This window comes from Pistacia vera, unplaced genomic scaffold (assembly GCF_008641045.1).
Source record: "Pistacia vera cultivar Batoury unplaced genomic scaffold, PisVer_v2 Contig993, whole genome shotgun sequence".
Lineage (NCBI taxonomy): Eukaryota > Viridiplantae > Streptophyta > Magnoliopsida > Sapindales > Anacardiaceae > Pistacia > Pistacia vera.
The window spans coordinates 359387-380450 of record NW_022196882.1 but is presented as its reverse complement, the minus strand read 5'-3'; the positions used below and the strand labels follow the sequence as shown (position 1 = coordinate 380450).

Genomic DNA, 21064 nt, shown 5'->3' with positions numbered 1-21064 from the left:
TTCATCAATAAACTTGAGGTGCATCATGGAATTTCATCTGAGATTAAAGATATCCAATCATCACTTGGTGACATACACAGAAGAGCAAAACACTATAACTTTAGGCACATAGATCAAGGAGATGTTATACCACACGACTCTCGAGTTGGTTCCTTTCTCATCCCAGGCGCTGAAGTTGTAGGCCTAGAATCTACTATAGACCAATTGATTGGTTTGTTGGTAAGTGGAACATCCAACCGTTCAGTGGTTGCAATTGTGGGCGAAGGAGGACTTGGCAAGACGACTCTTGCCGGGAAAATTTATAAGAATGATACAATGAAGAAGCATTTCGATTGACAAGCTTGGATCACAGTTGGGAAAGAATGCACCAAAACGGATATACTAAGGAAAACTATACAAGAATTTGACCGTGTGACAAGGTCTACAAATGGAGAGATGGACAAAATGGAGGAGAAAGATCTGCTCGCCACACTGGAGAGACAATTAAAAGACAAGTGTTACATGGTTGTGTTCGATGACGTGTGGACAGCTGATTTTTGGAGATATATAGAGTATGCTTTAATTGAGAACAATAAAAGCAGTAAGATTATGCTTACAACAAGAAACAGGGGCATTGTTGATTTGATTCCTTCTGTTGATGTCCATAGGCTACAGCCCTTGCCGTCAGATAAGGCGTTTGAACTCTTTTGTAGAAAGGCTTTTGGTCCTCAAGGGTGTTGCCCGCCCGAATTGGAGAAACTATCTCATGACATTCTTCGGAAATGTGGAGGTTTACCACTAGCAATTGTTGCCGTAGGTGGTCTTCTCTCAAACAAGAACAAGGTTGCTTTTGAATGGAAAAACTTACTTGATGACTTGGCGTCACAGTTGGGAAGCGATTCTCATCTAAAAGATTGCAACAAAGTCTTATTAGAAGGTTATTATGGTCTACCTCACCATCTCAAATCTTGCCTCTTGTATTTTGGTTTTCTTCCAGAAAGCTACACAATCAATTGTGCAAGACTGATTCGCCTATGGATTGCTGAGGGCTTTGTCCCTTATTCCAAAATAAATAAATACATTTGAAAATGTTATGGGAATAAAGTGCAAACCACTTTCTCTCTCGAGAGTTGGGACTTGGGCACATGTGGACTCTGTCTTTAGAATGACATAAAGAGCTTTGTTGATTTGATATATGGACCCATCTCCCCCTTGCCTTACAGCAGGGGGAAGGGTTTAAAATAATTAACTCGCAAAATGGCAACAAGAAGCTACAGCCTCTTTATGAAATTCTCGGTTCTCGACAATCAAACGATAAGATTTTAATGGTTTATGTGGACAGACAGAATTCATAAGTCATTCACACCAGCTGTTTACAACTAAGTTAACGGAGTCTCTGTCTCTACCACGTTCAATTCTCCCAAAAGTTTTACTAGCTAGTCAACAAAACCATCGTGTCCAACCACTGGTTTCTTAACACACAAAAAGCTACGAGATATGGCAGAGGTTACTGGGAACTTTGCTATCGAACACATTGGGTTCCTGCTTGTCAGGAAACCAAGCCGTTGAGAAGTGTAAAGAAAGAAGTTGAAAGCATCAAAAGAGAGGGGGGTCATCAGATCTTTCTCAGGGATGCAGATACAAGAGCAGCGCCGACGAGAAGAAGAAGGGAAGCGATGGAGGTGTCGTAAGACTTGGGTTAAAAAAAGTAAGGGGAAGAAGCTTATCACATTGAAGACGTCATAGAGAGTACAAAATTACTGAGGCGAACGCATCATGAACATGATGGACAAAGGTCTCACTGGTTTCCTGTAAAATGCATTGCTTCATCAATAAACTTAGCGTGTTCATGGAATTTCCTCCGAGATTAAACATATCAAATCATCACTTGCTGATATACAAAGAAGTGCGGAATACTTAAAAATCAGCCATTGATCAAGGAGATGTTTGTATCGCACGATTCGCGGTTTCTTCCCTTTCATCCCAGGCGATGAACTTGTGGGCATCGAATCTACTAGAGACCATTGATTGGTTGTTGGTGAGGGAACATCCAAGCGTTGCGGTGTTGCAGTTGTGGGGGCGAAGGAGACTTGGCAAGACCACTCTTGCCGGGGAATATTTATAAGAATGATAGTAAGAAGAAGCATTTCGATTGCAGGCTCGATCACGGTTGGGAAAGAATGCCACCAAAACGGATATACTAAGGAAAACTTTACAGGCACTGATGGACAAAAATGGGTGTGACAGGTGATATGCAACGGAAACATAAACTCTAACGCTAGCTTATTGAATATAATAATCAAGTAGTAAAAGCATAAATAAATTGCCAAATTAAAGCAAAAATAAAGAATCAGGAAATACGAGGTTCGTATTAAAAACCTACGTCCTGGGCGCTGCAAAAGAAAGCTCCACTATCTCCAAACAATATACAAATATTTGGCAAACAACAAATACCAAAACAAAGGGGAGATACAACAAAATTGCAAACTAAAGGTCCTTAAAGAACGAACCCTAAACAAAAGAAGTATAATGGAATTACAACTTGGGATACAATTAACATGATTTAGGTCCTTATATATAGGCCCCAAAGTTTCCCACTTTTATCTTTTCAATGTGGGACAAACAACCTTTTCTGGCCTATTACATATAAGTCCCAACCTTCTCCATTTATTTCTACCCCATGTGATTTTGCTAAAAGCCATTTTTCAACAAATCTCCACCCTTGGCGAATTAGCAAACCTTCAAATTTTGTATTCTTCTGTCAAATATTGCAACACCCCTCCAATGTGCCAAAAGCACAAATCAGCTCGCAGAATGTTGATCAAGTCAAACAGTGATTGAACTGATCATTGTCATACTTTGTTAAGACATCTGCAGGATTCTCAGCAGTTCAATCTTCTCTAATAAGATTCTTCCTTCAGAAATAATTTCCCGCACAATAAGTGGAACGACATTTAGCTATGCGAAAGTGGAATACTGGATTCTTTGCTAATGAATACACTTGACTGTCAGAATTAGATAGTGATCTTTCTGACTAATTTCAATTCAACAATAGCCTTGTAACCAAATAGCTTCCTTCACAGCCTCTGTAACTGCCATGTATGTCTGCCTCTGAGTAGAAAAAGCAACTTAGACTGAAAGAAGATTTCCAACTTACTGGAGCTCTAGCAAGAGTAAATACATATCCAGTAGTTGACCGACGCTTGTCCACAATCACACAGCATAATCAGAATCAAAATACCAACAGCAAATTGACTAAGATTTTCATCCCGCTCAAAAACCAACCAATGTTTACAGTACCTATAATAACCGTAAAATCCACTTCACAGCTTGCATGTCTTTACCAGGCTCATGCAATATCCTGCTCACATTCCAAATGGCATGTGAAATGGCGGGCTAGTACACACCATTGAATACATCAAGCTACCAACCGCATTTGAATACGGAACTTTTGACATATACTCTCGTTCTCACTGCGTACTGGAGATAATGACACTAAGCTTTATATGAGAGCAAGTGGAGTACATAGGTTTTGTACTTCAGTTATGCCAAAACGTTGTAAGACCTTCTTTAGATACTGCTTTTGTGTCAAACAAACCTTGCCATTTCCTCTATCCTAATATATCCATACCGAGAATCTTCTTGGCTTCCCTAAATCCTTATCTCAAATCTTGATTTAGTGAGCCTAACTTCTCAATTTCTATACATTCTTTGAAGCAATCAACATATCATCAACATATAAGAGTAGATAAATGAGAGTATCACCTTGTAGCCTTTGAACAATACACACAGTTGTCAAATTTGCTTCTTGTGTACTCCGACACTCATAAACCTCTACAAATCGCGTGTGTACCACTGCCTCGGAGATGTGTCAAACCATTAAAGCGATCTTTTTCAGATTACAAACCCAATCTTCCTTCCAATACTCCTAAATCCTTCTGGCTGAGTAATATAGACTTTCTCTTCCAAATCACCGTGTAGAAACGCGTGGTTCACATCAAGGTTGAACAAGTTCAAGATTTATGAGCAACCAAGGCTAACAAAATTCTAATGGAAGAATGTTTTACAACTGGAGAAAATACTCATGAAATCTATTCCTTCCTTCTGAGCGTAGCCTTTCGCCACCAACCTTGCCTTGTATCGGATGTCTTTCAAATTCGGAATCCTTCTTTCTTTGCATATACCCATTTGCATCCAATTGCCTCTTATTTTGGTAATTGAAACAACCTCCCAAGTTTCATTCTTATGGAGAGACTGCATCTCTTCTTTCATAGCTTTCATCCACTTACATTTTCGGAACTGTAGCTACTTCACATTATAAGTGGAAGGAACTTCACATCTTCAATTGGGAGTGATAGCCAACGTATCAGCAAAACGAGTCAGGCTTACGAAATTTCTCGTCGCCTAGAACAGCAATAGATCTTGTTGAGGTTCTTGGAAGAATCTCTTCTTCATCTCCAAGAAACTCCTCTATCATAGGAGTTTCATTTCCAGCAGGGCTAACTGATGTTGTGTCAAACTCCACTCTGAGGCGTATGCTCCACCTGTTGCGGATAAGTACTGAAAACCTTCATCTGACTTCCTGTTTTCTGTTCTACATAGAAGACGCATCAAATGTCAATCCCTACTAAACAGTATTTTCTTCGAACTTGGACACCAAAGACGGTATCCTTCACACCTGAGGTATCCCCAAAAATACTGTTTTCTTTGCTTAGGATCTAACTTAGACTCTTTACATGATAATAACAGTGGAACCAAAAACATGTAAAGAGTCATAATCAGAAACAGGTTTTCCAAACCATATCTCAATCGGCGTCTGTGCCTTCAATTGCAGTTGATGGTAGACGATTAATGAGGACACCGCACATATAACTGTCTCAGCCCAACTCTTTGCAACCCAGAATTGGACAACATACATGAACTTCTCCAGTATAGTTCGATTCATGCGTTCTGCCACCCATTGCTGTGTGGTGTATTCTCACCTGTAAAGTGACGTACTATTCCTATCTTGGCAAACTTTCAAAAACGATCACTACGACAATCCCACCATTATCTGTTACATAGCTGCTTGACTTTTCTGCAGTCTGAGTCTCTCATCATCTTTTTCCATTTAAGGAAAACACCAAGTACGTTATCCTAGTTTTTATCCATACACCCAAACTCTCTGGAAAATCATCTACAAAAGTGACAAAATAGTGCATACCCCCAAAGATGTTGTTTTGTAGGTCCCACACATCAGAATGAACATAATCCACAAATCCTCTTAGTATTATGGATTGCGGTTGCCGAATTTCACTCTTGTTTGTTTTCCCAAAACACAATGCTCACAGAAGTCCAGCTTACAGGTCTTTGCCCTTTCAATAAGCACTTGGATTCACAAACTAAGTAGGTTTTTCACCTGCATGCCCCAAACGCATAGCACAGCTTGAGATTGCTAATCTGCATCCTTCTGCACGACTGCAACTGTCGTTTCAATAACTTATACCATTATAGTAATACAGTTGTTTCTCCTCGTGCCTTTCATACCACAAGAGACGCCTGAAGAAACTTTTAGAATTCCCATCGCGCAGATTCACTGTGAAGCCTTTAGATTCCAAGGCCCCAAAGAGATGAGATCTTTCAACTTCGGACATACCGACATCGTCAGAGTTCTAGTGAGCCATCATGATCTTCAACCGAATTGACCTATCCCAGTTGTTTACAAGCATCATCATTGCCCATATAAAATCCACCATCAAGTTCTTCAAAATAAAGAACCACTCCTTGTGGGGACACTATGATAGGTACAAACCTGAATCCATAATCACTCATTTGATCCAGAGGTGGATGGTAGGCTACTAGACGAGAAATCAGACTAATCCTTTCACGCTCAACAAAGTATGCATCGAAGTAGCTTTGCTTCTCTTTCTTTTGAATTCGACATCTTCTTCCAATGCCCTTTCTCACGACAAAAGGCATTGACTCCACTATTGAGTTTTCCCTTGAAAGAGATCTTCCCCTTCTCTCCTTCTTACGACTCGATTTTGGACTCCGCCCTCTTGCTACAAGAGCTTCTAGCTGACTCATCTCTATTCTCCTTACTGATCTCTTCATGAATTTCATGATGGGACAGAGCAGAACAACGTCTCAAAGGACAATTGTTCTTTCCCATGAAGAAGTGTAATACTAAGTAGTCAACTCATTGGAAGAGACCATAACAAACATAGCCTTATGCTCATCTTTGAATGTTTCATCCAAATTTACAAATCAGCAACTTAATACTGTTAAATGTATCAATATGGCTAACTGAATTCGTACCTTGGTCTTAACTGAAGACGAACAGTAGCTGTTCATCAATAGAGCCGATTCTCGTTACTTATTTTCATATATGTTTTCGCAGCGCCTTCCATAACTTAATTGTGCAGACGTTCTTTCATGAATGGATATTTTGCCTCTCTACAAAGACGATAGGCGAATCCATCCCCACCACGCTTGTATGTTCAACCTCACCCAGTCTTTCTCTAGACATCTTTGGTTTTTTCCTCTCCAAACGATATAGAGCCTGCTGATGATACAAGCTACCATTACCTCACTCTGCCACAAGCCAAAAGTATTTTGGCCATCAAATTTTCAACATCAATTTTTGCATTTGAAACCGTTATCTCCTATGACTGGTGCGGATGGTGGTGTGCAAGTTGCTGCCTCGAACCGATGAATCCTGGGACGGGTGATGCCATTATGCCTTACGCCATTGGCTTGGTAAACAAAATTCCCAATAACCAAGCTCCACAAATTATTATATTCAATAGCTAACCAACAATTAACAATAGCCCTAGGTAGTAGTAAGTGCTGAATGATTAAATACGCACAGGGAAATACTCCCAGGAAACAATGGAGGGGTCACAATGGTCCCACTAAATCCAGTCTTCCTTAGACTTTTATCGTCTTTTTGACAGAATTTTCCTGACATGCAATACACCATACAAAAGCTACTCACTGTCCTAAACCTAGGCTCTGATACCAATTGCTATGCAACGGAAACATAAACTCTAACGCTAGAATGAGATTATTGAAATATAATAATACATAGTAACAGCATAATAATTGCCAATTCACAATGCCAAAAATAAAGAATATCAGGAATTAACGCGTTCGGTAGTTAAAACCTACGTCCTCGGCGCTGCAAAAGAAGCTCCACATATCCAAACAATATACAAATATTTGGGCAATAAACAACATACCCAAATACAAAGGGGAGTAGATACAACCAAACTTGCAACTAAAGGTCCTTAAAAAGAACAACCTAAACAAAAGAAGTATAATGGAATTACACTCTTGGGATACAATCTACATTGGATTTTAGGTTCCTTATATATAGGCCCCAAAAGGTTTCCCACTTTTTATGCCTTTTCAATGGCGGCAACAAACCCTATTTCTGCTATACATGAGTAATGCCCCTAAACCTGTTCTACATATCATTTTCTACCACACTCGGATTTCTAAAAGCCAGTTTTTCAACAACGGGTTCTAACTCTGCGGAGAGATGGGACCAAGTGGGAAGCTACCAGTTTGTAGCACTAATCTTCAAAATATAATCAGATTAGAATTGAAGTTGGCTGGATCAGTCAATGATTCCATGACAGTGCTTCAAGCTCTGCCTAATTTATTGGTGTTTATTCTCATTGCGACTGACTTGTGATGAGCAATTGCCTCATTAAGTGCCAGATGGGTTCAGTGTTGCGTTCAGAAAATGTTCATCCTCTTGCAGAAAATGCACATCCGATCCTTAAACTAGCAAAACTTTTGCACTACAGAGGCTTTCACATCACTTTTGTAAACACAGAGTTTATCCATAGTGTTCTACTAAAAACCCAAGGCCCTGACTCTCTCAATGGCATCTCCACTTTCCGTTTCGAGACCATCCCCGATGGCATACCTCCATCTGACATTCCTCCAGTCATTTGCATAGTATCTGATTGCATGATGAGCTTCACTCTTAAAGCTGCTCAAGAGCTAAATATTCCTAACGCTCTTCTATGGACAGCCAGTGCTTGCAATGCTAGGTTCAAACATACAGAGATTTGAGTCACAAGAAGTGGGAAAAAAATTAAAGTTGGCTATTCAAAACGCATTTAATACATTTAAAGTTTGACAGACAAACTAAAACCGGAGAGCCTAACAGTATACAGAGTCTTTTCTAGGTAAATAATTAAGGACAAAATTATATTTAACAAAGCAACAAATACTGTTCTTAAGGTTAAATTTTATGTTTAGCCTAGCTAAAAAAAATACTGTTTCCACAAATTAGCTTTGTTGATTTGAACGGAGGGTGAAGGGTTTAACTAGTACAACTTTTTCACAGTAATATATGTTTAAAACCATACATAACCTTAAGCCAAATTAATTGATAACATCATCTTCTATAAATTAATACATAGCCTTTCAAAGGCATGTTCTATAGTTTTCTGCAGTTAATGATACACTCTGCTTGATACGGCACAGTTGAGATGATTTTAGACAATAATGGTAGACACTACAAAGACTATGCATGAGGGATGAGTTTTGATGATTCTGAGATGCTGGCCAGCCTGGCCTATGACTCGCAGCTGCTTTTTTAAACGTTATAGCAACTGGCTTCGTTAGCTACTAGTTACTGAAATTCTTCCTGAGGTGTGATTTTATTTTTTCTCAACAGCTAGATGATCAGCTGGGTTTAAATGCCAAAGTGTAGAATGAATGGAATATATGGTACTGAATATCCGAACATATGATCAGTTGTGGGTTTCTTTTGAATTGGGAAACGGGAAATCTTCTTTAAATCAGCATCGGATTCCTTCTTCGTCACCTGCTATCTATAATCTATGGGTCCCTTTGGGAGCCACATGTGGTTCATCATCTCCCAACTCACAAGCAAATCTTCCATCACTTAGTCATCCTTTTACTTTGCCAAAATGAAAGGATTTTGTGATGCATATATTTCATCAATTAAATGATAATGGCATAATAAAACTGTTAAAGATGAAGTTAAATAGTTATTTTAGAAGCTCAAATTAAATGTATGAAATGGAGAAAAATGCTTTTACTTTGTAATGAAGAGTGCTATATATATAATTAAGTTTAACCTTAGTGTTGTGTATATGTTTTCAATCATATATAGCAATATCTCAAGTTTTGCCCTTTCTCCTCTCTATTTTATAATATATACATTTTATGAAATTCAACTACAAAATTTTCTTTAACGAGGTTTATTTATGTTGGACTTGGAGATCACTTTAACAATAAATGATTCGTCACACATGGACGGTTCGTCTCACAAGGTCTCGAGCCTGTAAGTAGTTTGGACTTGCACTATAAAGAGTTGTTGCATTTCTCTAAGGAATAGAACTCCTAATGGTGTTTGTTGGCCGTCGTGACCGAGTGTTACGGCCAAAGATCTGGCCTTTTCCGGCCAGATCCACGGTGGATCTACCGTGGATCTGGCCGGAAAAGGCTAGATTGGCGCACTACCGGCCAGATTCAGCCGGTAGTGCGCCATCCTACCAGATTTCGGCCATTTTTCGGTGGTGGTGGCCGGAATCTGGTAAATATGGATTATTGGGATGTTTTTGCAATTTTAAAAAAAATATTTAGGGGTATTTAATTAAATTATCAAATTTAAGGAGTTTAAAAAAAGTTGAATAATATTGGGAGTAGTATTCCCAAAAATCTGAGTTTTTTGGTATTTTACTGTTTAACTTTTTTGGGAATACTAAAAGTAGTATTCTCAAAACTGAAACAAACGCAGCCTAGATTTTTTTATTGACAAAACAGATTAGCGTGTGGAAAATTTAGCCCTCTCTTTTCTCGTAGGGGACAACCAGATTCTCTTCATTGACAAAACAGATTAACGTGTGAAAATAAAGGATAAAATTCAATTCATTCATTTTTACCTCTAAAGTTTGTCCGATATAATGAGAAAGTAACACTTAAGTCCTCATTAGTTATCAACTATTACAATTAGCAATAGGTACAAAACAAACGATTAGGCACATTTTTTAACCGCACCTTTTGTTTATAAATAAATAAATAATTTGAAAATGTTATGGAATAAAGTGCAAACCACTTTCTCTCTCGAGAGTTGGGACTTGGGCACATGTGGACTCTGTCTCTTTAGAATGATCATAAAGCAGCTTTGTTGATTTGATATATGGACCCATCTCCCCCTTGCCTTACGCAGGGTGAAGGGTTTAAAAATAATTAACTCGCAAAATGGCAACAAGAAGCTACAGCCTCTCTTTATGAAATTTCTCGGTTCTCGACAATTCAAACGATAAGATTTTAATGGTTTATGTGGACAGACAGAATTCATAAGTCTATTTCACACCAGCTGTTTACAACTAAGTTATACGGAGTCTCTGTCTCTACCATCGTTCAATTCTCCCAAAAGTTTTACTAGCTAGTCAACAAAACCATCGTGTCCAACCCACTGGTTTCTTAACACAACAACCAAACATTGTATACTTGATCATACATCTTAACAATTAAGATGGAGTGAACAACAAAAAGCTTACGAGATATGGCAGAGTTTACTGTGAACTTTGCTATCGAAACATTGGGTTCCTTGCTTGTCCAGGAAACCAAGCCGTTGAGAAGTGTAAAGAAAGAAGTTGAAAGCATCAAAAGAGAGCTGGAGTTCATCAGATCTTTCCTCAGGGATGCAGATACAAGAGCAGCGGCCGAAGAAGAAGGAGGAAGCGATGGAGGTGTCGTAAGTACTTGGGTAAAACAAGTAAGGGAAGAAGCTTATCACATTGAAGACGTCATAGATGAGTACAAACTTAATGAGGCGAAGCATCATGAACATGATGACAAAGGTCTCACTGGTTTCCTTCGTAAAATGCATTGCTTCATCAATAAACTTAAGCGGTGTCATGGAATTTCCTCCGAGATTAAACATATCAAATCATCACTTGCTGATATACAAAGAAGTGCGGAATACTATAAATTCAAGCCCATTGATCAAGGAGATGTTGTATCGCACGATTCTCGAGTTTCTTCCCTTTTCATCCCAGGCGATGAACTTGTGGGCATCGAATCTACTAGAGACCAATTGATTGGTTTGTTGGTGAGTGGAACATCCAAGCGTGCGGTGATTGCAGTTGTGGGCGAAGGAGGACTTGGCAAGACCACTCTTGCGGGGAATATTTATAAGAATGATGTAGTGAAGAAGCATTTCGATTGCCAGGCTCGAATCACGGTTGGGAAAGAATGCACCAAAACGGATATACTAAGGAAAACTTTACAGGCACTGATGGACAAAATGGGTGTGACAGGTGATATGCAACGGAAACATAAACTCTAACGCTAGCTTATTGAATATAATAATACAAGTAGTAAAGCATAAATAAATTGCCAAAATTAAATGCAAAAATAAAGAATACCAGGAATTAACGAGGTTCGGTATTAAAACCTACGTCCTCGGGCGCTGCAAAAGAAAGCTCCACTATCTCCAAACAATATTACAAATATTTGGGCAATACAACAAATACCCAAAACAAAGGGGAGATACAACAAAACTTGCAAACTAAAGGGTCCTTAAAGAAAGAACCCTAAACAAAAGAAGTATAATGGAATTACAACTTGGGATACAATTAACATTGATTTAGGTCCTTATATATAGGCCCCAAAAGTTTCCCACTTTTTATTCCTTTTCAATGTGGGACAAACAACCTTTTCTTGGCCTATTACATATAAGTCCCTAAACCTTTCTCCATTATCATTTCTACCCCATGTGATTTTGCTAAAAGCCATTTTTCAACAACAGGGTCTACTCGTGGAGAGATGGACAAAGTGGGTGTGACAGGGTCTACTCATGTAGAGATGGACAAAATGGAAGAGACTGATCTGCACGCCGCACTGGAGAGACAATTAAAAGATAAGTGTTACATGGTTTTGTTCGATGACGTGTGGACAACTGATTTTTGGGGATATATAGAGTATGCTTTAATTGAGAACAACAAAGGAAGTAGGATTATCCTTACAACCAGAAACAGGGGCATTGTTGATGTGATTCCTTTTGTTAATGTCCATAGGCTACAACCCTTGCCTTCAGATGAGGCATTTGAACTTTTTTGTAGAAAGGCTTTTGGTCCTCAAGGGTGTTGTCCGCCTGAGTTGGAGAAACTGTCTCGTGACATCCTTCGGAAATGTGGAGGTTTACCACTAGCAATTGTTGCCGTTGGTGGTCTTCTCTCAAACAAGAACAAGGTTGCTTTTGAATGGAAAAAGTTACTTGATGAGTTGGGGCCACAGTTGGGAAGCGATTCTCATCTAAAAGATTGCAACAAAGTTTTATTAGAAGGTTATTATGGTCTACCTCACCATCTCAAACCTTGTCTCTTATATTTTGGTTTTTTTCCAGAAAGCTACTCAATCAATTGTGCAAGACTGATTCGCCTATGGATTGCTGAGGGCTTTGTCCCTTATTCCAAACACCGCAGATCTGAACAAGTTGCTGAAGAATTCTTGATTGATCTCATTAACAGGAGCTTGGTTCAAGTGGTGAAGACGGATTTCTTTGGAAGACCTAGATTTTGTCGAGTCCATGATCTAATGCACCAGATTATCCATAAAAAGACCGAATATTTGGGCTTCTCTCATTTTGTGAACAGAGAACACTCAAATCTCCCAACCAAAATTCGGCGCATTTCTATACAAGGGAGTGCTGATAGTGTTCTTGAGAGCATCAAGAACTCGAAGGTACGTTCTGTTTCTCTTTTCAGAGTTGATAAGGTGCCTAACTCTTTCATGACTACACTTGTGGATTTCAAACTTATAAAAGTACTTGATTTTCAAGGTAGTCCTATAGAGTATCTTCCTGAAGGAGTGGGAAACCTCTTCCACTTGCACTACTTAAGTGTGAAAAATACAAAAGTAGAAGTACTTCCCAAGTCCATAGGTAAGCTTATCAATTTGGAGACCTTGAATTTGAAGTTTTCTCTTGTCACTGAGCTTCCCTGTGAGATCAAGAATCTTAAGAAATTGTGTTATCTATTGATATATCATTTCAACAGTAGTGGTCTTTTGCAAACAGTAAAAATACCTATGGAGTTTGGCTCTTTATCGGATCTACAGAAGCTAGGTTATGTGGAAGCTAACTTTGAAGTACTCAAAGAGCTTAGGAAGCTACGGCAATTGAGAAAGTTAGGAATAAGGATCACAACTAGAAATGAGAAGGATTTGTGTGGTTGCATTGCCAATATGGAAAAAGTTGAATGTCTTAGTCTTAGGTCGACACGTAGAGAAGAAATTCTTGATATAGAATCGATGACTTCTCTCCTTCGTGGTCTTCAGCGCCTCTACTTAGGAGGAACTATGAAGAAGCTACCAAATTGGATTTTTAAACTTGAATATATTGTCAGAATTGGTTTGGACTTGTCAGGATTAACTGATGATCCCATAAGAGTCCTGCAAGCCCTGCCTAATTTATTGGAGCTTAGGTTGTCTAACACATGCCATGGTGAGCAAGTAAATTTCAAAGGAGGTTGGTTTCCAAAACTAAAAATTTTGGATCTCAAAAGAGTGGAATTGATGATTATAGACAAAGGTGCAATGCCTAACCTTGAAGAATTATATATTGGACCAAGCCCTCGATTGAAAGAGATTCCAATTGGAATTGAACATCTAGGAAACCTAAGGATTTTTCAATTTCGCTTTATGTTGAAAGAAATTTATTGTATGATAAAAGACGAGAAGTGGAAGAAAGTTACCCAACATATACCGGATGTCGGTGTCTCTTTCAAAATGGAAGGAGGAATATCTTATGAAACTACTAAGTATCTCTTGTCTCTCTCGCTTGATGATTTTGAGCAATTTATTGAAAAAGTAGAGCGAAGTAACGTGTCCTCTCATCTGTGAACAACAGGTATTTCATTTAAATTATATAAGACTTAGTGTGATCTTAATTTTATATTTTTTGTCCAACTATAAAAGTAAAAATCTTATAATTTTTTCATGGCAATGACTTAGGGTGTGTTCTGACTTTTCACTTAATAGAAAAAAGTAAATTTTTTTAATTTACTTCTAAAATCTGATTTTTTTTATTTTTTATTTTATAAATGGCAACTCTAATTATCATAATAAATGCAAACTTTAAATAAAAATATTAAAAGAACTCTAATAATTTATTTTATTTAGAACATTTTTTTTTTTACTGAAAACCCAGCCCAGAATCTTACTTGAGTCAATGAGTATGGACTGCATGGCTGTTCTTAAATCTTAACCAGATAAGAAACGATCTTAAAGCCAATTTAGAAGTGTTATTTTATCTTATAAAGATTGAAAACTGGTTGATGAAGTTACTGGTCACAACACTGTCGATACCATTAAGATCGACGACAATGTTTGATGGTGACTTTAAAATGTGCATAAATATATAATTATAAATTGAACATGAATTATGGATTATTTTTACGGATTACCTTCTCATTACTTAAATTTGATTCTATTTCATCTATTGCTATGAACAGAGATCAAACAGCTGCGGACACGCTGAAGAATCTTTCCCATTTGTTGACCTGATGAAGTGAAGAAATGAGAGCTGTTGAGTTTGAGTTTAGAGTTCAGGAATCAGTTTAAGTTTCGTAACTGTTGAAACAGTGATATTTTGCTGGAAATGTAACTGAAATTCAGTTTGGTTTTGAAAAAACTTTTTGACACCAAAGACCTCTCTGTTTTTGCCTTGCATCCTGCCGTGTGTGAGCTGCTGAAGTTGATGTGTTTAGGTGTAGTCAGCTGTGATTAAGACATGTATTAATTGGTAAGCTTGGTTTAAATTTCAAATTTGTTAATATCCCTGCAAAGTTGGTGTAACAGTGGGATGTTTTGTTAAAGTTAATGTAATGTAAGACAGAACTCTCTCAACACATGTTTCTCTTTCTTTTCCTTAATTCTCCGGCCAATACACCTACAGTAACGTTATAATCCAACAGAAGTCCAGGGTTCCCTTATGCACTCCATTAGTTTGGTAGTTGAAGTGCTACGTGTTGATACTTGGACTGTTAATTGAAGCGATGCGTTTTGATTATTGAACTGAACTTTGCACCCTACGCGTTTGAGAAAGTCAGGCATTAGGATGACGAATGGATATGAGAAGGATCTGTGAGCTTGCCTTGCTACCATGGAAAACTTGAGTCCTTGGCTGTACAATTGACACATAGAGATGAAATTCTCAACATAGAAGCTACCAGACTGGATTTTCATTCAATTGGAAGAGATTCCAATTGGAATTGAGCTTTAAGATTCTTGTGAATGGTGTTGCATTGCACTGGTTCAGCTTCGTCATATTGTTCTATTTGTGGGAAAATGCTGGTAGAGATGCAGTGTTGCTGAACACATCAACTTTCTAGTAAAATTTCTTCGTAATTTCTACTGAGTTTATTATTGTTGCTGATGTTATTGTGATAGTCTTCGTGTTTCTTAACTTCTATCAAATGTGTTGTTCAAAACATATTAAACTCGTTTCTTTTTCTTGGATTGTTTATCACTTTCAATACATGCTTATTGATGGCTACTTCCATTGGAAGTTGAAGAGAGTATAAGCCTTTTTGAGAATACACCTCTCCCGATCAAAAACAGCTCCACTGTTTTACCCTGTTTCCATGGATTTGGTTGGTTTTTTCTATGAATCTGCATATACATAAAAATAATTAAACATCATAATGAATTTGTTCTATAAGGGTAATTTCCCAATGTAAAATCTTAGATAGCTGAGGCCACTCTTTTATAATTATATCACCCAAAAGTACAACCTTTGCTCACAACGACAAGCCATACACCACCATGAAACCTGTGCGAACTCGATGCTCTGTTCCCTTTTATCAATTAAATTCCTCTCTCGGTAGAATTCAAACACATAACACGAAGAGCCAAAATTATTGATCATTAGATCAATTCTGGACAATCCTGTTGATGATGAAATAGAGTTGAGCCCCAAAATTTTGTAAAAAATTATGGTAAACTGAAAACCCAGCCCAGAATCTTACTTGAGTCATTGAGTATTGACTGTATGGCTGTTGTTTTCTGAGTGCTTGATAAAGATAAGAGTTGGTCTAGCTGGAATGAATTATTTATTAATCATTTGTCAAGTTGCCGAATGGTCTAACAGGGTCCACTCCAGGATTAAATAATATATTGAATGATCAGTATGAAATATCTACTATTTCCTTATTAATTACTAAGAGTTTCAGAAGACACAATTCCAGGATTCGGATTTCTCGATGATATTTTCTCCTACTTGAACTTGATAGTAATCATTCATGCTACATGATCATTAGGTTAAACATTAAGCAAGCAGTGCACATTTGAACTGTATTTTATGAACAATTTGATAATTTCAAACATTCACTCTCTATGGTGAAATTGAAACGTTTCCAATAAAGCATACACCTTAGGGAGAAAACTTTGCCAATAAAAAAGAGGGTCCCCTGTTTTCCTCTGCTCCCTTTTAAATTGTATGAGCTAGATCTCCATCCATATACATTTTCATGAACAACTGGCAAATCATTTATGATGCATATTCTCTCCTTATCAAATACAATCAAATACCTTTTTTGCAGTAAAACAAAGTTAATGACCTTAATTATGAAAATTATAGGTAAACTGATACAAGAAGTAAAACAAAGATAATTATGAATTAAGTGAGAGATGGGTTGTGTTGCGTTCAGAGAATGTTTGTCCTCATGCAGTTTGTGTTCCATTCACAGGTCAAGGCCACATACATCCAATGCTTAAACTAGCAAAACTTTTGCACTACAGAGGCTTCCACATCACTTTTGTAAACACAGTTTATCCATAGTGTTCTACTGATAACCCAAGGCCCTGACTCTCTCAATGGCATCTCCACTTTCCGTTTCGAGACCATCCCCGATGGCATACCTCCATCTGACATTCAGTCTAAACTCAACAACACATCTGAGTCAAACGTTCCTCCAGTCACTTGCATAGTATCTGATTACATTACGAGCTTCACTCTTAAAGCTGCTCAAGAGCTAAATATTCCCAGCGTTCTTTTATGGACAGCCAGTGCTTGTGGCTCCGTGGTTACACGCAGTTTCAAAATTAAAAAGAAAAGGGTTTGTGAGAGAATTGATGGATGGAGAAAAGGGCAAACAGATGAAGAAGAAAGCGATGGAATAGGAAGTATTGGCAGAAAAGGCAACTACGGCACCTAATGGGTCATCTTACAAGAATTTTGAGTAACTGATTAACAATGTTCTTATAAAATCAAGAAATAATTATGAAGATTGATATTTTGTTACCAATAAATTTGCAGCGCAGCACACCATTTTGAATTTAATACCAGTTTTAGTTGATATATTATAATTTATTTTATTAGTATGATATCCATGTTCAGGATTTTAATGATAAATTTCATTATTTAACGGTGGTATGGTTGGAGTATGGAGGGAGGCGTTTACACTTCCACGGTGTTATATATGTGATGCTAGCCTACAACTCGCAGTTGCTTTTTTAAACGTTTTAGCAACTGGCTTCGTTAGCTACTAGTTCCTGGAGTTCTTCCTGAGGTGTGAGTACAACAATGTTCGAAGAAAAGTTGTGGAAATGTTGACAACGCAAAACCAGTCCAAAAATAAGCCCATTTGTACCATTGCGCAGGCTGCCCGCCAAAGCAGTTTTATGTGCATCGACCCATTAGGCAGCAGAGTTAAAGACTAGCTAAACGTACCAACATGTCAGCAAGCTAACGGTACAATTTGTGAATCAATTGACTCACCATAGCAACCGTTATGACCAATTTATGAATATACAGCAAATTAACGCGCACCAGCGTTGACTGTTCGTAAATGAAACGAAACCCCATGCTACACAAGTCCAAAAACTTGTGTAGACCAACCGACGCAATCCTCACACGTGCAGCGACATGTGGGATTTTAAATTGCTAAAAAATATGTGCAGTAGTGAAAATGGAAGCGATTTTACGAGGAGTACAGCAGGCTGCCCAAAATGGATCTGTTGTGTGTAAAATCGCACAACGGATCAAGCATTTGTGTGGAGACACAATGTGCAGGTCAATTGATAAGAGTGTAATTTATATATTTTTATTCCTTCCATATTATGTTTTTTGTTATGTTTTATGCCTAGTTGAGCTGATTAGAGCTTATTTTGTAAGTTTGGCATATTTGGATAGACTTTAGGAAATAATTGAGAAAAGATTAGGAAATTTTAGATTTTTCGTTATTTTGACCAGTGCTACTTTTTCAGGGAGCTAGATTCCTCGATTGCAAAAGTGTTCTTCAGAGAAATTAAAGTAGACGAATCAAGCTTTTCAGGAAGGTATTATGGGCAAGAATCCGAGTTCGTTTGGGTTCTCGTAGTTGTTGTAAAACCAGACCTGGAATCATAGTCGCGGAAGGATTCCTTAGCTGAGTATTGAATCTTCGAACGGGCCTAACTGGAGTGTCAGATATCGAAAACGGGTGATTCACAAGCCCAGATTCATCTACACATCCTGGACTACAATTTTCGTGAAGTGATGGAGCCTAGAAAAGATCTTTTACATTGCGAGAATCCTGGTGAAAACTGGAGACGAATTCTAGAATCCATATCTGATCAGATTTTATCAAATCTGGAAGTCTATATTCTAGGAAACGTCTACGAAAGAAATTCCGTGATTCTTGGGGAAGAATTAAGGAAAACACATGTTATTTAATTAGAAGTTTTTAGGTTAAACGGGGGGAGGACAGTAGAGTATTATTTTTGAGAGTTTTTGCGTTCTAGATCAAGATGTGCGGCTAATTTCCTTCTTCAGTTCAAGGGGATTTTGAAGCCTAATTTCATGTCATTGGTGTAACTTAACTTCAGTAACGTTGTTCTCAATCTCGTTTTTATTAGAATTGTTTATGTTATTCTGATTTAATTGTCTGTGATTCCTGTTTGAGTGATTTAGTTTTGGCCTGCTAAATTGTTTAATCAGAATTTACCTGTTAGAATTAGGAATTGTGATACGTAATCGTCCTTTTTCTATTCAACGAGTGACGCATGATGATAGCTGATTATGGACAAGTTTTCGGTCTATTGTCTTGAATAACATAACCTAAGTTAAATAATCCGAGCTTGCGTGATTGTTGCTTAGATTGATCTATTCTCCTAATTCTTAAGGCTGCCATTGAATTAAATTTAGAGAGTTTGTTCTAGGTTGTTCAAGGGTTAGTATCTACTCGAAGAGCTTGTTTCAGTAGTGACAAACTAAGGGAGAATTCGGGTAACAGAGCTTGTTGTTTCCTAGGGTCAGTAGTTCTATAATGACGAGATAGAACAATGTTACGATTACTTTATGTCCAATGCATGTTTACGTGGATATTGAACCGAGAACTGATTGTTTAACCTGATATTTTATTTCTCTGTTTTACTTTAGTTTGCCTTGATTACAAACCCCCTTTCATTACTGTTGTCAAGTTTACTGTTTAGACTTTAATTTGGGTTTCTGTTGTTTTTATTGTTTTAGAATATAGAAATTAATCGAGTCATTCCCTGTGAGAACGACCCTTGCTTACCCTTTATATAATTTAATAGTTAGGTTAGTAAGGTTAATTAATTTGGTGCATTCGGCACGCTACCATCAATGCTATGTGTAAAAGCACATAGCCAGCAGGATATGGCTGCTTGCGACAACGCACGGTCCAAGGCAGCCAAGACTTTAAAACCAAAGTTACTTGGACTCTCTGCTTTGTGAGTACAGTACTGTCCATCTTCCATTCTTTATCTTTTATAATGAACACTTGACTCTGGGATGTCCATTTTCCATTTCCTGAGTCTATTTCTTCTTCTCCCAAACTCTCCTAATTTCCCCTTTTAATTTCTTATCACAACTCAAACACCAATTTCCCCTGTTTTCCTCTGTTCCCTTTTAAAAAAGCCCTCACAAATTTCTCGCTTCCACATCTTTCATTTACATCAGTCACCATATATTATCACACTAATTTTTAAATTATTGAACATTTTTGGTTAGTTAATCCATTTCATTTGCCTATTTTCTCTGAGAGAATCATTAATGTGGGCAATGTGGGCGGCTGAAGGTGGTTGGGTGATTTTAATGGTGTAGTGATCAGTTGACTCTGAAGTCTGTGTTTGAAGACTAAAAGAATTTAGTGGAACCAATTACGAGTCAGTAAAATTCTTTAAATTCAACGAAACCCTCTCTTCAATCACCAATCTCTAACTCTTAAACTTAAAGCTAATTCCAAGCTAAACATGGCAACCACAATCTTATTCTTAGCTTCTCTTTCCCTTATCATGAACCTGCCAATTACTTTCAAACGCCATCTCCCACTAAAATGGCCCATGCAAAACCCTTGATGACTGCGACGGTCAGCTCATTTGCATCAACGGCAAGGGCAACGACGATCTCGACGTTGGTACCCATATATATGTGCAAAACCTGGCCCTACGCTCAGCGGTCAATGCCAGTCCTCAGGTACACTAAGATGAAACGGCCAAAATTTTCCTCAATTCAAATGCTCCCCTACCGTCACCTCCTCAACGAAAGCTAAACTAACAAACAATGATTTTAGCAAAGGTGGCCAGGGGGAGGCCCATCGGAGTGTGATGAAGAGTATGATTATCAGCCACCTTGTAGAAATGATATTGTTGATGGGTCTGACGCGGTGTGGCATGCTTTGGGGCTCAATATTGAGGTGGGTGTTGTGGATGTTACTTGGTCCATGGCCTAAATCTGTTATTAGAGTGGTATGAATAAGAAACTCGAGATTTGACTAGCCTTTTCTATCATGATATTCAGCTGATCGACTGTTTCATGGTGTCAAGGATAAATTGCTGTTAACTAACAGCAGCTTTTAAGTTTTATACTTAAAATGTAAAAGTCAATGTTAGTCTGTGTTCTGTATAAATACTTATAACATCAAGCCTGAATTTCCTTCATTTTCTCAGGAACCAAACAATCCCGAGAAAATGCCAAATTCATCTTCTTCAACAGGTCACGTCATGCTTTCCACCGACCTTCAAGCAATTACACCAAAGCATTTACATCAGTCAAAAACAGTGTCCCTGTGTTTTCCTCCGCTTTCTAAAGAAAATGAATTACAGTGTC

General features: G+C 37.9%; 2 protein-coding genes and 1 pseudogene across 2 annotated transcripts; all 3 read left to right on the top strand.

The window, feature by feature from the left end:
- Nucleotides 1–444: 444 nt before the first annotated feature.
- Nucleotides 445–1065, top strand: LOC116121537 (disease resistance protein RPM1-like). Its single transcript, XM_031407488.1, has one exon. It carries the CDS (start codon nt 445–447, stop codon nt 1063–1065), a length of 621 nt encoding a protein of 206 aa, XP_031263348.1.
- A 9448-nt stretch (nt 1066–10513) lies between these two features.
- LOC116121536 (disease resistance protein RPM1-like) lies at nt 10514–13854 on the top strand. The gene is made up of 2 exons (XM_031407487.1): nt 10514–11270; nt 11762–13854. The coding sequence occupies exons 1-2, from the start codon at nt 10514–10516 to the stop codon at nt 13852–13854; spliced, it is 2850 nt and encodes a 949-aa protein (XP_031263347.1).
- Nucleotides 13855–20208: 6354 nt separating this feature from the next.
- On the top strand, nt 20209–20687 carry LOC116121524 (annotated as a pseudogene).
- Nucleotides 20688–21064: the final 377 nt, after the last annotated feature.

What these genes read in the sequence shown, in the direction of transcription:
- LOC116121537 (XM_031407488.1), top strand. Translation starts at nt 445, where the DNA reads ATGGAGGAGAAAGATCTGCTCGCCACACTGGAGAGACAATTAAAAGAC.
- LOC116121536 (XM_031407487.1), top strand. Translation starts at nt 10,514, where the DNA reads ATGGCAGAGTTTACTGTGAACTTTGCTATCGAAACATTGGGTTCCTTG. An exon ending in GGACAAAATGGGTGTGACAG is followed by an intron (nt 11,271 to 11,761) that starts GTGATATGCAAC and finishes TTTCAACAACAG; the next exon opens with GGTCTACTCGTGGAGAGATG.